At 41.9% G+C, this 16,608-nt stretch overlaps 1 protein-coding gene across 3 annotated transcripts in view; it reads right to left on the bottom strand.

The window, feature by feature from the left end:
- The window catches only part of MYH10 (myosin heavy chain 10), a 190,638-nt gene that overhangs the window by 60,177 nt on the left and 113,853 nt on the right, over window positions 1-16,608 (bottom strand). For all 3 annotated transcript variants that reach the window (XM_088468837.1, XM_088468841.1, XM_088468846.1), the window contains 3 exons: window positions 8,605-8,703; window positions 8,218-8,361; window positions 7,806-7,901 (listed from right to left, as the gene is read on the bottom strand). In XM_088468837.1, the coding sequence (XP_088324963.1) occupies window positions 7,806-7,901; window positions 8,218-8,361; window positions 8,605-8,703 (339 nt within the window). The remainder of the gene's footprint in view (window positions 1-7,805; window positions 7,902-8,217; window positions 8,362-8,604; window positions 8,704-16,608) is intronic.

The raw sequence follows: 16,608 nt of genomic DNA, 5'->3' as shown, positions 1-16,608 counted from the left end.
CCAGCCATGGTCCGGAACATCTGGGGTCACCGCTAGCTGTGACCCCAGATGCTCACCAGCATCCCCGGATCGGTACCGGCGTTCTGGTACCGGCGGGGGTGTAGGGAAGACAGCATGGACGTCAGGACTGACTGTCCATGCTGTACATCCAGATGTGCAGCCACAGCTGCATAGAAGAAAGCTTCAGGGGCTCTTCTAGCCCCCACTCCGACAGGTGCACCCGACTCCGGCCGGGCACCAAACTAAAACTGAGGTGCCTTGGCTCGGGAGCGGAGTATAGGAGGGGGACCTAGTGCATCCTGGGAGGCTGAAAAGCTTAACTCTTTGGTGCCCGATGACTGACGTCACACCTATACCCCAAGGTATCCTGTGGATACCCTATGGACCCTGAAGTAGAAAAATAAATGTTTGTCCTCAAAATTCTACACACCATACCCCATAATGACTACGTGTAAAAAAAATTTTTTTTGAGATTTTTGCAAAAAAAACACTAAAAAGGTGCATACACACGTAAAGGTTTTTTGAACGATTTGATGTTAACGACGTCATCGTTCAAAAAATCAGTTTCTGAGTTATAACGATGAACGATAAACTACAACGGGAGCGCATTTGAACGATTATCGTCCATTTCAGACTGTCCAACAAAATGATTTTCATTAAGGGAAGGAACATTTTTCGTTCATCATTGTAAAATTTGTTCATTACACTTCAAAAAATCGTTCACTTTTTCAAGGGAAAATCTGACAGAAAATCGGTTACAAAATCGTTACGTGTGTATGCACCTTAAGAAATTACATGCACAGTATTATTCACGGCCTTTGCCATGAAGCTCAAAATTGAGTTCAGGTGCATCCCGTTTCCACTGATCATCCTTGAGATGTTCCTACAGCTTAATTTGAGTCCGCCTGTGGTAAATTCAATTGATTGGAGAGGATTTTGAAATGCATACACCTGTCTATATAAAGGTCCCCACACTTGACAGTGCATGTCAGAGCACAAATATCTGCTGCTTTGAAGGTCCCAATGAGCACAGTGGCCTCCATCATCCGCAAATTGAAGAAGATCGGAACCACCAGGACTCTTCCTAGAGTTGACCGGCCGTCTAAACTGAGTGATCGGGGGAGAAGGGCCCTACTCAGGGAGGTGACCAAGAACCCGATGGTCACTCTGTCAGAGCTACAGCATTCCTCTGTGGAGAGAAGAGAACCTTCCAGAAGGTCAACCATCTCTGCAGCAATCCACCAATCAGGCCTGTATTTTAGAGTGGCCAGAAGGAAGTCACTCCTTAGTAAAAAGCACATGGCAGCCCGCCTGGAATTTGCCAAAATGCACCTGAAGGACTCTCTGGTCTGATAAGACAAAGATTGCACTCTTTGGCGTGAATGCCAGGTGTTATATTAGGAGCAAACCAGGCACCGCTCATCACCAGGCCAGTACCATCCCTACAGTGAAGCATTGTGGTGGTAGCATCATGCTGTGGGGATGTTTTTCAGCGGCACGAACTGGGAGACTAGTCAGGATAGAGGGAAAGATGAATGCAGCAATGTACAGAGACGTCCTGGATGAAAACCTGCTCCAGACTGCTCTTGACCTCAGACTGGGGCGACTGTTCATCTTTCAGCAGAACAACGACCCTAAGCACACAGCCAAGATGTCACAGGAGTGGCTTCAGGACAACTCTGTGTTAATGTCTGAGTGGCAGCCAGAGCTCAGGCTTGAATCCGATTGAACACCTCTAGAGAGATCTGAAAATGGCTGTGCACCGACGCTTCCCATCCAACCTGATGGAGCTTGAGAGGTGCTGCAAAGAAAAATGGGCGAAACTGCCCAAATATAGGTGTGCCAAGCTTCTGGCATCATATTCAAAAAGACTTGAGGCTGTAATTGCTGCCAAAGGTGCATCAACAAAAGTCTTGAGCAAAGGCTGTAAATACTTATGTACGTGTGATTTCTTCGTATTTCTTTTTTTTTAAATGCAATTTGCAAAAATCTCAAAAAAACTTTTTACACGTTGTCATCATGGGGTATTGTGTGTAGAATTTTGAGGACAAAAATTAAATTATTCCATTTTGGAATAAGGCTGTAACAAACTGTGGAAAATGTGAAGAGGTGAATCCTTTCCGGATGCACTGTATGTGAAACCATACGGCAATATTATTAATAATGGTGCACAGATAACTGAGATGATCTTATCCCATAGCGAGCAGTCAGTATTTTTCACCATCTACTAGGGGGAATAGTAGATAGTGACAAATACTGACTGCTCGCTATGGGATTAGATCATCTCAGTTATCTGTGCACCATTAGTCATAATGGTGCCCGATGGTTTCACATAAGGTTGGGTTTTAACTGACCCCTTCCAAGTGCACTATCTGAAGCAGGATGTGTCTGTCCAACTACTGGGAAACTACACACCTGGCAGACAGGGCACGGTGTTCCCCCATGCCCTACAGGTTGTAACATGGTTTGTGTGTTGATGAAATTTTGGAATATACACAAAAAATCCCCCAAAAAAACACTTTCTAAATTAACAGACTGACTAAAAAAAAAAAAAAAAAAAGAAAGAAGTACGCATAATCTCTAGTTACAATAAACAAAATAGAGCATAGCTGAGAGTAGCCGATATATTCAAAGATCAGAAAGTTCTGACTTCAGAGTTTGTAGCGTGCTTGGAAAAATTAGTCTCAGGGGGGAATCTTGCATAGCGCAGGACTGAAGTAACCAATATTAAATTACTGTCTTTTCAGCAGGAATGAGAAGAAAAAAATATATAAAAAGAGAAGTTGATGCCACCCATTTAACACTGAAAAAGCAATCATATGCAGAGAACAGGGCAGCCACAGATCAGTTGGATGGACTGTGTCTGCCAATTTAGTCTAGTTTTAGTGGTAATTTATCACATATTTCACATAATGTAGGTACAAGCTAAATTTGGCTGCAGTCAATTTCTGTGCTGCTCTTATCCCCCAATTCTTGCAATGCGAGGAGGCAGACAAATCAGTGTGCAGAAGGGTGTAAGTTTGAAACACTAACAATAATAAGAAGAGGTTTGTTATATTAACAAAATAAAAAAAATCTGGCTACAGAGGGGCTGGTTATAAAAAGATGTGGCTACACTGCGGAAAACAATAGGTTAGAAAAGGCAGCATATTTTTTTTTTCTCTCCTCCTTGGCTCAGACAGTTCTCTTGGGGCTTGGCTGTAGATTATTGGCCTATGATCTGTTCTCCACAGTATGGACCCAAGGAAAATAAACACTTAGAACATACTATGTATATTTCCCCCTCCACCACACGCTCCCCACAGCCTTCTGGAGTCTGATTAGACACAAATTATAGGCAGGGAGGGGCCACTGAACATAGGCTGCTCCTGGTGGACTGAGGATGGCATGTCTGGGGGCTAATGAATTCCTTACACAGTTGGTGACATTGCTGGGGTGCAGTTAAGACCATGGGGTAGCTAACATTCAGTACAGAGATAAGCCTATTATAAGTAATCAATTAAGGGCTAAAAATATGCATTTAGTTATTGCAAGCTAAAACTGCAATTCAATAAACACTCTTCGGAACAGGCGTTATATGAGGAGGCTGCATTGCAAAAGTAACTACAGAAGGTGGCCTGCACAAGATATACAGATAAACTAACTCTATTATCTGTTTTATATGGTTATGTCTGTTTAATGTAGAGGTTTAATATAATCCTTATATAACAGATGGATAATATGATACAAACAGATATAAGCCGCAATTCACCTCCTGAGCCGGCAAACTGGCAGCCTCGCATGCCGCGCAAAGGGCATAAGGTTTTTTAATAAACGTATTGCAAAACCTGCGCAGACCCCTGGTTAGCCTTGGGATGTTTACCTGCCATTCTGACAGCACACAGAATAGAGGAATACACTGAAATAATTAGTTTAAAAGACATTAAGAACTAAAAAAGATTTATTATAAAAATACACAAACCAGCACACAAATAGTGCTGAACACGTAATATAAATAAAATAAAGACAATGTCATATCAGAACAAATAAACAGTTTGAATGCAATAGGCTTATCTGATTTAGAGTAAAACAAGTTCATGAAGGCAAGGTATGGAACTCTCAATGCGTGTATGTATGTATGTATATAAATATAAGTCAGAAGAATCTTCTGTATGTTGTCTCAGGGCATTGCATATTTATGTGGATCGGAATGTTTTTGTTTTTTTTTCATAATTGGATAATTTGTCGGTTTTTGTTTGACACTCACAACTGGGACTGGCTGGCCTCCAAACAGTCCATTGCTCAGTGGATTAGTTACACCATTAAGCAGGCTTATGCAACTTTGGGCGAACCTGTGCCAGATCCCATCTGAGATCAATCTTCTCGGGCTGTGAGTGCTCCAAGGGCAGCACAGCAGGGTGTCTTGGTTAAGGAGGTATTCAGAGTTAGTCCTCTGTTCACACCTTTACAAAGTTTTACTGTTTCCACATTTTTGCTTTTAATGACGCCAGTTTTGGATGCAAAGTTTTGCGCACAGCATTGCTGGAGCGTACGGCGTAGGCTTGCTTTGGAAAGTCCTATCGTCTACCAGCGTCCCTCAGACGAAAGAGTAAACAGGATATTTTACTAATCATAAAATTGATTCCTCAGAGTCCATCTGGGGGACAGTGGGATCCTGCGGTTTATTATTTTGTTGTGCTTGGTGCATGTTTGTGGTCTCCATTAGGGTTTGTTAGATAAATAAATGAATTGCTGGTGGAGATGAGAGGGTTAGGAGGCATTCGATTGTCAGCTCCAATAGATGCCTACTCCACAGCCTCCCCACTTAATCCATTGTCTACCAGTGACCCCGAGATAGAACGAAAGATGAACGAGGATTCGGTACCCACAGAACAATCTGAATAGGGTTTGCACAGTAATTATGTTTCAGGATCCAGGTCATGAAAGCCAATTCATTAATTAGTTAACTGGCTATGAGACAGCAGGTCCAACCAAAGGGGAAATCGCTAGGATGACTGTGAAGTCAGTCTACCGGGGCCATCTGTGCCTATTCTATGCGATGAACTTCTGCACCATTTCCAGCTTTGCACAAGCTGCCAGGACCAACGACGATGTGTTCCAGTCGTGGGACTCCAGTAGCTAGTAACCAGTGATGTGCGGTCAGGTGAGGCAGAGCCTTTCCCATCATAATTTGGTATACTCCACAGTTTTTACTATAACAATTATAAGAAAAATGTAAAGAAAATATTATAAACATCTTCTTTGCATTATTCTAATTATTTTTATAGTCAAAACTCTGGAGTAAAAATTGTATGGCAGGTCCCGTGTCTTCCTTTTCCACACATCCCTGATCAAAACACTCAATATTTCTAACACCATATACTGCTGCACCTATATATAATGCCTACATGAACCCCGGGTTCATATATGTATGTGTAAATCTGGCTCCGATACTAGCCAATGCCTTCCCAGTCATTTACCTCACCGCACGTCACTGGTAGCAACGCTATAGACAGTGGAGTCAGATTATCAGGGATGATTTAAGCTTTCTTCCCTCGTGGACTGGCTAAAAAAACCAAGAGAACTCCATTATGAATCACCATAAAAAAAGCAAAAGATCTGTTCACTAAATTGGCAGAATCAAGGGCCTACTTTGACAACACAACTTAGCTGCTTTAGAGCCCAATTCAGTAGTGCACACAAGTGCACTGCTGAACGCAGATTCTCGATGATCGGGAATCTACGCAGGACTTGTTCTGCACATGTGCAGAACTGGTCTGTGATCCTGCACGCAGACTCTCAGTCACTGACAGTCTGTTGGCGTTTGAATGCAGGGAGGGGGCGGGGATGGCCTCCGTTTCCCGAAATGGAGGTGTGTCGCCGCCGTTGGGGGGGGGGAAGGAAGTGGGCAATGTTCTCTGTTGGCTAACAGAGAATTCCTGGCCTCTTACTCTACGGCGGCCGGCTGCGGGTCCCCATGGGTCACACAGCCAGCCGATGGTACGCAGAGTATCCGAAGCTGCGTTGGACAATGCAGCTCAGATATGTAATGCAGCATGAGGCATGATGTCTCCTGCTGCATTACCATAATTGCAAGGATCGCAATTGCCTGCGTGCAGCTTTGCAATTGCGGTCCTTGCTGAATCAGGCCCTTAGTTCATTATGCTTGCCACCTTTCCATGAGATGTTCAAAGAGAAAATCATCTGTGCCACACAAGCAGCTGCAAAGGCTGGCCTGAGCGCAAACATGAGATGGTAAATAGGATCTGAAGAAGACCTTCTAATCACTTGACATAGCGTGCCTTGAAGGATGCCCCAACCAAAATGAGAATTTGGTTTCTACTAAATAGCAAAGAAACTTTAGTGTCTACTGCTGGAGACGGTCCCCACAAGTCTAGAAGGGATGTAGTGAGCATCTCAGCGTGCGGTACGCCGATGGTCGAATTAGCGACATCCGGATCCTGGCACCAGAATCCCATCAGCATCGGCATCCCGGCACCAGAATCCCAACGGTAAGTACCGAGGGTTAGAGGGAGGGTTAGGCACCGGGCATGGGGGCAGTTAGGCACTAAGACAGGAGGGTTAGGCACTAAGGAGGGAGGGTTAGGCACTAAAGAGGGAGGGTTAGGCACTAAAGAGGGAGGGTTAGGCACTAAAGAGGGAGGGTTAGGCACTAAAGAGGGAGGGTTAGGCACTAAAGAGGGAGGGTTAGGCACTAAAGAGGGAGGGTTAGGCACTAAAGAGGGAGGGTTAGGCACTAAAGAGGGAGGGTTAGGCACTAAAGAGGGAGGGTTAGGCACTAAAGAGGGAGGGTTAGGCACTAAAGAGGGAGGGTTAGGCACTAAAGAGGGAGGGTTAGGCACTAAAGAGGGAGGGTTAGGCACTAAAGAGGGAGGGTTAGGCACTAAAGAGGGAGGGTTAGGCACTAAAGAGGGAGGGTTAGGCACTGGCGAGGTTAGGGTTAGGTACTAAAGGGTTGAGGTTAGGGTTAGGCAATGGGGAGGGAAGCTTAGGTGTAAGTATTAGTCTTGCCTTACTTACCTAAGGGTGTCGGTATTCTGACTGCAGGGATGCCGTGGTCGGTATTCTGACCAGTGACATCCCGACCGCCAAGATCCCATACCCAACCCGTCTAGATTGCCGTGGGAGAATAAGAGAGCCTCTAAACTGCTGTGATGTGCAAAACCATATGTAACTGAGTTTCCCTCCGACTTCAACTGAAAGAACTAGTTTATATCCAAGAATAGCTGAGCAACTAGACCAGATTCTAAAAATGAAGCTATGAATGTAGAGAAAGCACCATCATAAGCCAAGAGAATTAGAACTCCCATATCATGCTCTATGGGACAACTCAAGTTGTCCCTCTAGAACCAATACAAAAAAATACATTTAAGCAAGGACAGAAGGCCACGTGCCTACTCCCCTCTGTTGGGTACTAGTACAAATTACTGAGGTGCAGAGGAGAAGGGTTGAAGTGGAGTCAGTTCTTTTCTAGTGTTTTGCCTTCTAGAAGTAATACCTATCCCACTATCCATGTCTCCCCTTCAACAAATACTTTTTTATTCAGATATTAATTGTATCCATCACCAATAGATGTTCCCTTAAGCAAAAGGGACAGGAGACAGGTTCAGTAGTGTTTAGCAGTTGTAAAATAAACATATGCACAGCTATAGTAGCTTTGAGAGAAGAATGTAACTGCCGAAGAGGCTGTAAGTGGTCACAACAGGTTATTATTGCAACGTCCTCAACACCAGTTGCACAAATATCACTCCATTTATCTCTTTGGATATCGTTTTGCCAGGAACGTTGATGTCAGAATGACCCACCTGTATTCTCTGGCATGGATGCCTGGTCTGTGTTCCTTTCCTTCTTAAAACTTATGTTTCCAAACTGAAGAACTGCAGACACGACTTTCAGCATGGCTGTAGGAACAAGAGAGGAGATGAAAGGTAGGAGCATGGCTATGTATTACCATTTATGGCCCTAAGAAAATAGAAACAAAGCTGGTCAATAAGTTGAAAAATAATATAACCTGACTGGATGGGTGTAAAATATGGATAAAAAAAGTGCCTACTCTGTAATAATAAAGAAGGAAATAACTAGGCAAGCAGAACTGTTGCTTATGGTCCTAAGCTGGCAGCCAACAACTCATTTTTTATGGACTTGGGGTTTTAGCTAAGGTCCGTACGTTTCTATGTCCTTCTACATTGATATGTAGCAGTGTTACGTGTTACTCACACAGTATCTCATCATGAGAGAAGCCCATGATGTGCATTGCTTCCATTGTCTCCTGAAAGTTATCTTTGTCCTGCTGCCCTGGGATAGGCACAAAGCCGTTGGAGACAAATCTGTAGCTGTTGAACCCTTCCAGCAGCAGATCAGCTGAATTTGAAAAGAAAAATCAGTCACGATGCTAAGACTACTACAAATATTAGATACAATGAACATTCCATGAGTACACAATAAAAGCATAACAAGTGCTGTAAACCATGACTTCCTCTATAAGGCAGGTAAGTTTACATTATCCACACAAGAAGAAACCAGAGTTACTACATACAATTCTGTTCTAGGACAATGTCAAAAGTAAAATCAATTACTGGTAAAGTACAGAGATACGTTTCTTACATTTGAGGTGCTCCCCTGACCCAGCAAGCAATTGGTAAAATATGTGAAAGGTCCTTTCATCCTTGGCCTGTCGTATTGCTCTAGACTTTTCAAGCAAATCTGTAGAGTGGAGTTAAGGATTCGAAGCGTTAACAGTTAAAAGTGCTAGTAGACCAACCCATTTCTAGTATGAAATCCTGGAAAAGTATACTTGATCTAGGTAGATATATTTGCGAAACATTAAAATGTTGCAAACAAAGTTCAACTTATTGGAGCCTTTAAACAGTCACAGCTGAAACCCACCATTATGTAAAGATGAGTGGAGTGAAGTAGTAACAGTTAAATGTGCTAATAGACAAATTGTTTAGAATATCTAAATAGACTACAAAAAAGGTTAAATAAATGTATGAATTCCTGGTACAAGGATACTTGCCCTGGGCAGTTATGTTCGAGACATATAGTACCCCTTTCAGACATACAAACCGGGAAATTTCCTGCTCCCGGGTATTTGGTCAATACCCTCCTTTCACACTACAGCATCTACCCGGGAAATTCCCAGGTAGACCCCTTTCAGACATAAGCCAGGTTTTTCATATTACCTGCCTCTCCTCTGCCGTCTGCCCCTCCTAGCCTATCCCCTCTCCGGCTGCCACTGATGATGTCATCAAAGTGCAGCAGGCAGCCGACCAATCAAAATGCAGCATTTCTTTTATTTTTTATTTCATTAGTAAATTATTTGTTTTATTGCCCTGGTGGTCCAGCGGGAGTGCGGGTGGCCCGCTATGGCTAAGACCAGTCGGCGTTCTCCAGCGCAAGTGGGTGTCCCTGGCATCCGGCTGGGGTCCTGTGTCGCTGACTCTATCTACAGCAACACAGCCACCAGCGTGGGGGTGGTAAGCGGGAGCGCTGAGCGTCCTATAGGATGCTCTGCGCTGCCCACTCAAGGTAAAAGCTGCTTAGTGTAGTAAATTCCTGGGTAGCACCATTCAGACATAAGCAGGGTAATTTCCCGGGACTTAAGTCCCGGGAAATTCCCTGGTCGATTGAAGGGTCGGCCACCCGGGAACGGGTAGGTATCTTTCAGACATACGTGGAAACCCGGGAATTTGACTAAGGCAGGCCAAATTCCCGGGATTCTCAGTATGTCTGAGAGGAGTATTAGATACGAATATGTTACAGATTATTTTACAGATTATTTTACAGATTATTTTACAGATTGATATGTACTAATAAATGTTCAGCAAAAATGTAGTAACCCCTCCTTTTAACAGTCATGGCAAAGACCCAAGGGTATGTGAAAATGAACAAGAACCTACATAAGCATAAGTAAGCAGTTCTGTTCTGACAACAGTGGAGAGGTGAGGCATTCTAGTATATACAAAGGCCTGCTTTTTCACTAACAGTTTTTCAATGAAGCTGCACCTTTTTGGTAATAAAACTACACAATATATTGAGAGGCCACTTGCACGTGACATATGAGTCTAATATAACAAATAAAATAAATTAGATAATATTAAGAACTGCAGGGAAGAAAGGGAGAAGGATGGGGGTTAGGGAAAAAAGGGTGTCTGCCAAGTTATATAGACATAACAGTTTTGCACTGCTGCACCCAGTGTACATCAACGTGCATAACTACGTGCCTTTCTTGTATTTATTACATGTGGAATGTTGTGCATTTTATTTACATTGCTCACAGTGAGCTTGAAATTCAATTATCCATCAAAGTGAAGTGAAACGCTGTAACAAACCAAGGTCCATTGTAAGAATACTGTACGATGAGATCAGACGATCGCAAACTCTAAGCAGGTGCAAACAGCAAGCCTGTATGCAGAGAGAAAATGGCTGCATCTTCTCACCCATTTTCTACCAAAGGTCAAGGGTCAAAAGCTAGTTGCACAGCAGACATTTAATCCTTGAAAATACCTCCATCGTTGGTAAATAGCAAGGTTTATTCAGTACTGAAAGCTTAATCAACAAGCTTATTTGCATAATGAAGACTGAATTTTAAACAGCAACTACACACAGTATTACAGAATGCTTTACTGAGAATCATCACTCATATCACACACAAACTAAAGAGTATCCTGAGGAAGACTGTGCAAACATATAAGCCACACGTAAATAGTCCCCAGGTTGGAAATGAACCCATGGCAGCAATGCTAACTGGCATGCCACCATGCCAGCCAACAAGGTCATCTGCAACTGATAAACAGACCTCTTCAAAGATTTCTCCAGTATAATTCAGAAAAGAGTTCAACCCTTTATCATCGTGTCCTGTAGTACTCCATCTTGCTACAATAAGGCAAATGAACAGTATCGGTAAGATGATACCTACAACATTGTGGCTCATAGCAAAGTAAAAATATAGAGGGTTTATGTTAAAAAGTAAATCCAAATATCCTTGCAAACATAAAAGCAACTTGGTCCCAGAGATGGCTTATAATGGACAGGACCAGCAAATGAGATCCATAAAGCCACAGAGTGGTCAGCACCTGAAACAGGGGTGAACCAGAACCATTGGAAATAAATAATTGACCATGGAGGAACCAAATACGTTTTGTGAAGGACTTCAAATTACATTTCTAAAATGCTAGTATACTTCCTTTAGGTATTACAAAACAATGTTTCCACCTAATCAAACAAGACTACTTAGTTTCTATTGCCAATATTATTTTAAAGAATCAATAGAATTTGGTTTATCATGATGATGGTGCATCCACAGTTTGGTATAGTTCATTTTAAAAATATACAAAATTAAATTAGAATGTTTACATATATCCACCTTACAGATAGAGAATGCATATATTCAGGGAGGATTGCTGATTAGTGCAAGCATGGGCGAGGAGGAGGTTGCTAGTTTAAATGGGTCTGAATCAGAAATGCGGACTCCCAGTATATGTAGGATGAGCTATTCTAATGTACTGTGGGAGTTTATGTGCAGACCACATTATGCTAGCTCAACTATTAGTAAAACATGAATTCTCCAGTTTTTGATAGTAATGCTTGGTGAGTATAACAATAATTCAATAATGTGTGCAAACAGGGCAGGGGAGAGTGGGATCTTTATCTAGGGAAAGCCCGTCAACCCTATTTATAATCAAGCTTACATTGTCACAGGTTCTCTCTACATACTGTATGTGGGTGATAAGGGAAACTATAGCAATTTTGTGAAGCATCCTGAATTATAGCAGTGTCTAAAAGGATAACATGCTGCTTGTCCGTCTAATCTTATGCAGTGAACTGACAGAGGCCTGCTATCTAAGTTGGGCTCTTAGCTGGTCTGTTTCTAAAACCTGGACCTTGTCCAACACAGCAGCTTCTCAAACTACCAACACACCAGTCTTAACTGGATACTTAATCATTGTGAGGGGTCAGTTTGATTACACATCTCCAATTTGATCTGTTTATCTTTTAATTCTATCTGGTGTTAAGCATTTTTTTCTTAACCTAGGCATATGTAACGAAAGTGCCCCAGATATAGGACTTATGAGATGCCTAAACCCATGAAGGATCAATGCTGAAGATACATTTTTTTGAAAAGAAGTATGTAAAGGTAACTAATATTAGTGCAATGCTGGTTTGATAAAAGGGAATTAAATTGCTCTAGTGGGACTTGCACTTCTAGGAAAATGTAGAGGTAACAACTCAGTTTATACTGTATTACACCATGGGAAGACCATGGACCCATTGTAAGCCAGCAGTGAAACAAGCATTGTAAGAGTAAGTAGAAGCCAATCATACTCGGAGTAGGTCTTATGAGAACAATGCGAATCCCTTGTTCTCCAGGTATAGATGAGGTAGTGGTTGCACACTAATGGGGCCCATACAACACCAGGCACAAAACACGGATTCACAGATTCCGCATTTCCCCCCCAATTTAACAAATCTCCAATCCACCAATATGCGCCTATACATTGCCGATGTTTCATTGATTTCCTTTTTCATCCAAAGTTCAGATCTGCGAATCATGAAAGTGCCCATTTTTTTTTAGTAAAATAATAGTAATCAGACGACTGGGCCTCTAATAAGAAGAAGAGAATTAATATATAAAATGTTATATCAAGGTTAAATCATTATAAGGTCAGGGTTTAAAACATTTTATTATTGCGAAGGCCCCCACCCGGTTAATTCTTGATGCCACCCGGATGGAAAAAATGTCTGGGGAGAACACTGAATATGGTTATCTAAGGAAGTTGCAGTTGTTATAAGTGCTGACTAAAACAGAAGAAGATAAAGCAAAATAAGCATATAAACCGTATTCTAAAATATACTAAACACATAATAAACCAAGCTGAGGAATAACCAGAACAGATTGTGTTGGCAAATCAAAATAGGTTCTTTATATACAATGATAAAAAAGTGAACATGTTGTAGGAGTCAAAATATAGTGCTCTTTATTTACTGTTGAAACCAGTTCACCTATAATAGGGCTGGAAAATATACCCTTCCATACTGTAGAAACTGAGGAATAGGTGTTCCTTGGACTAGCAAAATGAATGGACTAACTTCAAAATAAACAATGAATTGCAGACTTACTTAGGAGTCAAATAAACAAAACTATGCAAGGTGCAATGGATTTGCTCAAGGAAGATCATGGGTGATTTTTTTTTTTTTTTCTATATTTTTTAAGGAAACTAAGGCCCGTATTCAACTAGCTGCGATAAGTCCGATCCGTGGAAACATATCTCGGGTGATGTATTTTCGCTTTTTGCCCTATTCAATTGCAAAGACTTTTCGCATAAGCAGAAAGTCAATGAAAGTAATAGGCGGACAAGTTTCGCCTATGAATAGCAGGCGGAAAAAAGTGCAGAATTGCGGTTTCGGGGTGCAAAGGTGGGGAAACCACCTTGCACCCTTGGGACAGGTCCCCAAAGGTTAACTGCGTATAAAAAAAAAAAAAAAAAAAAAAAAAAAAATGAGGAACACCCCAAAAATTGCCATTGAAATAGGGTGGCGAAAAAAAAAGTAGGGGTACAAACTTGAACACTATCTAAATAAGCTTTTGGGGGGTCTGCAAGTATGGGGGGAGGTGTTTTTTTGATTGCAGGTGCATGCTGAAGGAGCGTTTTTCACAGTTTTTTTTAACTTCACTTTTGCGATTTTTAAGCATGCTTGCACCCATTTTCATGTACCCCAACTTTGCTGGGACTACGGATTATCACCCAAACAAACTGCTAATGATATTCTTCACCACTTGTGCAAAGATGCTAATTAGCAGCTATTGAGAGCATTTAAGTACCCCAAATAGCTTCAGTAGGGCTCTGATTTCCCCAAATCGGACAGCACTTTTCGCCTGTTTGTGTTTCGCCAGGTCCTGTTTACGCGTCCTTTCGAATCGAATAGGGCGAAAAGCGGGGGCGCGCACAAAAAATGAATTCGCCAAAAACACGCGATGTAGGCGACAAGTAAATTTCGCCGATGGAGGAGATATCGCGCCTAATTGAATACGGGCCTAAAATTGGATAAGTGAATATAGCTGATTAGGCATGCTTTCAGCATTAGCCGTGGATTTGAGTGAAAAATGCTGTATTGGGTAAAAGTTTGGCTACATAATAGCAGACAATAGTAGACAGTGTACGTTCAGAAAAACCAGCGGAGTACTGCAGGAATTTAGGGTCCTGACGAATTAAAGATTTCATTAGTGACAGTACTTGTATTTATGCACAGGATAAAGATTTGTAACAGGATTGATACCCCAGAGGGAGTAAATATATTGCATATTGAGAAAGAGTAAGGAACCATCTTAAATTAAATAATTCAAAATAAATATAATGCACAGATTTAAAAAAAATTAAATTAGAATGATTGGTAATGTCAACAAAATAAAGTTGTCATTCTAGTTTAAGATAATAAGAATGCTAGCCTGCAGTTGTGTTAAACAGTGGGAAAGGCAAGTAGAATACTTGGTTGAATAGAATATTAGTACGTAGTAATAAGAGATGTTATATCACTTTATATTTTACTGGTAAGACCTCACATCAAATTCAGTGTACATTTCTGGTGAAACTGTTTCCAAAAATCACACACACTATTGTGAAGTCTAAAGCCACATACACACTAGACGATATGCTCCATGAGCGATATAGTCTAGTGTTTCCCCTGCAGTGCCGGGCTCAATGTCGTTAACGACATTGAGCACACACACTGAACGATATTGTAAACGATATCATTCAGTGCCGGCACCCTCCCTCATCCCTGAACATGCACAACCTGATGATATCGTCAGGTTGGCCTGCATGTTCAGGCGATGGACGACATCTTCAACGACCTGCAGGAGCGCACATCGTTGGTCGTTCACCGCGTACACACTGGACAATATTGGACGCGATGAACGATAACTTTGTTCAAATCGTCCAACTCATCTAGTGTGTATGTGGCATTAGATATAAAAATGGAAAAATCATGCATACAAAACAGGAGGTTAGATGTTTTGATGTGTCACTATCGTTACATGCATGAGTGTGATGCTTTCTTCGACAGGTGAGCAAGGAGAAGGGAAAGTTCAGTATCTTGTTTTATCATGGCTTGTTGTAGCACATGGATAGTAAGTTTTATAACTCTAATTTGGTCTCTCAAATAGCTAGTAAGTAGTATGTAGTTTTAAACTACCAGATAGCATAGTTTAATTAGAACATCTCCCAGTGTATAAATGATGCCATTCAAAAATTGCACACCACATTCACAGCATAAAACATTTTAGTTTTGCCAGTTTGTTCAGACAGCCCAGCGTTCCCATAGCAAGGAGCAACACGGATTCTTCACTCTGATACTGAAGAGGTGCCAAAATTACAAATGAACCTTCTAGTACTTTATCACCATGCCTTCCATGAATGTCTTGTTTTTCTGCTAAAATACTACTTGATATAGGTTCATACTTCGCACAGTGTAAAGAATAACCTCACAACACTCAACTTCTCTACCAGTCTGGTGCAAATGTATGCTCCTCCACAACAATGCCATCTTGCCTCTTATAACAATGCATTCTGCAGAAATCTAAGTGCAACCATGGGCCTGATTCAGAGCCACTCGTAAGCGGCAGTTCGTTCGCTCCGAGCGATGTTTGGCCAACTGCGCATGCGTACGGATCGTTATACGCATGCGCGAACCAGTCAGTGCGGTCGAAATTAATGTGCTCGCAAAATAGCGAATGCCTGACAATTTGAGTGACAGAATGAGGCGTATGTGGGTGGTAACAGGTGAAGGTGCTTGAAAATGGGGAGTGGAAATCAGAACGCAGGCGTGCTTAAAGGTCAAAACGGGCGTTTTATGGGTGTGCATAATTAAAACAGCAGCGTCATTGACCACGTCACTGGGTTTTTTTTTAAGCGAGAACTGCTCGCAAAATTGTGGTAGCAAAAACCGACCACAAGAATAGCGAGCAGCTCATACCCTGTTCGATGTACTCGATTATTCTAATAAATAGCGGACATGACGTAGGATGCGAGCGGCCAGGGGGCGTAGTTTCCCAAAAAACGACCGCAAGTTTTGTACGCTCGTTCAGACCTAGAGGCGTCAACAGACCGCAAACAGCGAACGGTTCATTTGAATAGCCACCCCTATTTACAGGATGAGCGAGCGCTAATTGCGTCCGGCTCTGAATCAGGCCCCATATCTCCAAAGAGAATTTTGCAATGTACCTTGGTTGTTTGGAGCTTCATAAAAAAGCCTACAGCAGGCGGTCATAGCTCTGAAAATGCAGCCTATTAATTGACAAGGAACCAATAACTTATCTACATTAGGCGACGTGACTATGTGACCAAATTAACTCTTAGGTTCTTAGCAAATGGATAGGCTACATACAGATTCAGCAAACACTGTGTAGAGGTGACATGTCCATGCTACAAAAGGAATCAGTGGACGGACACATAGATAATTCAAGAGAACATAAACAGTTCTGTACCACTCAAGTATTGAGAAATATGTGAAGTAATAAGCTTGAAACAGAATAGCGCAGTGTTAAAACAACACAAAGCCGGTGCCCAGAAATGGAGAAAAAGTGGAGTGTTTTTAATTAAGAAAGGCTGA

Source organism: Taudactylus pleione, unplaced genomic scaffold (assembly GCF_031769625.1).
Source record: "Taudactylus pleione unplaced genomic scaffold, aTauple2 ptg000012l, whole genome shotgun sequence".
Taxonomy (NCBI): Eukaryota; Metazoa; Chordata; class Amphibia; order Anura; family Myobatrachidae; genus Taudactylus; species Taudactylus pleione.
Note: the sequence above shows the minus strand (reverse complement) of the source record. Positions and strands in the feature narration are given on the sequence as shown.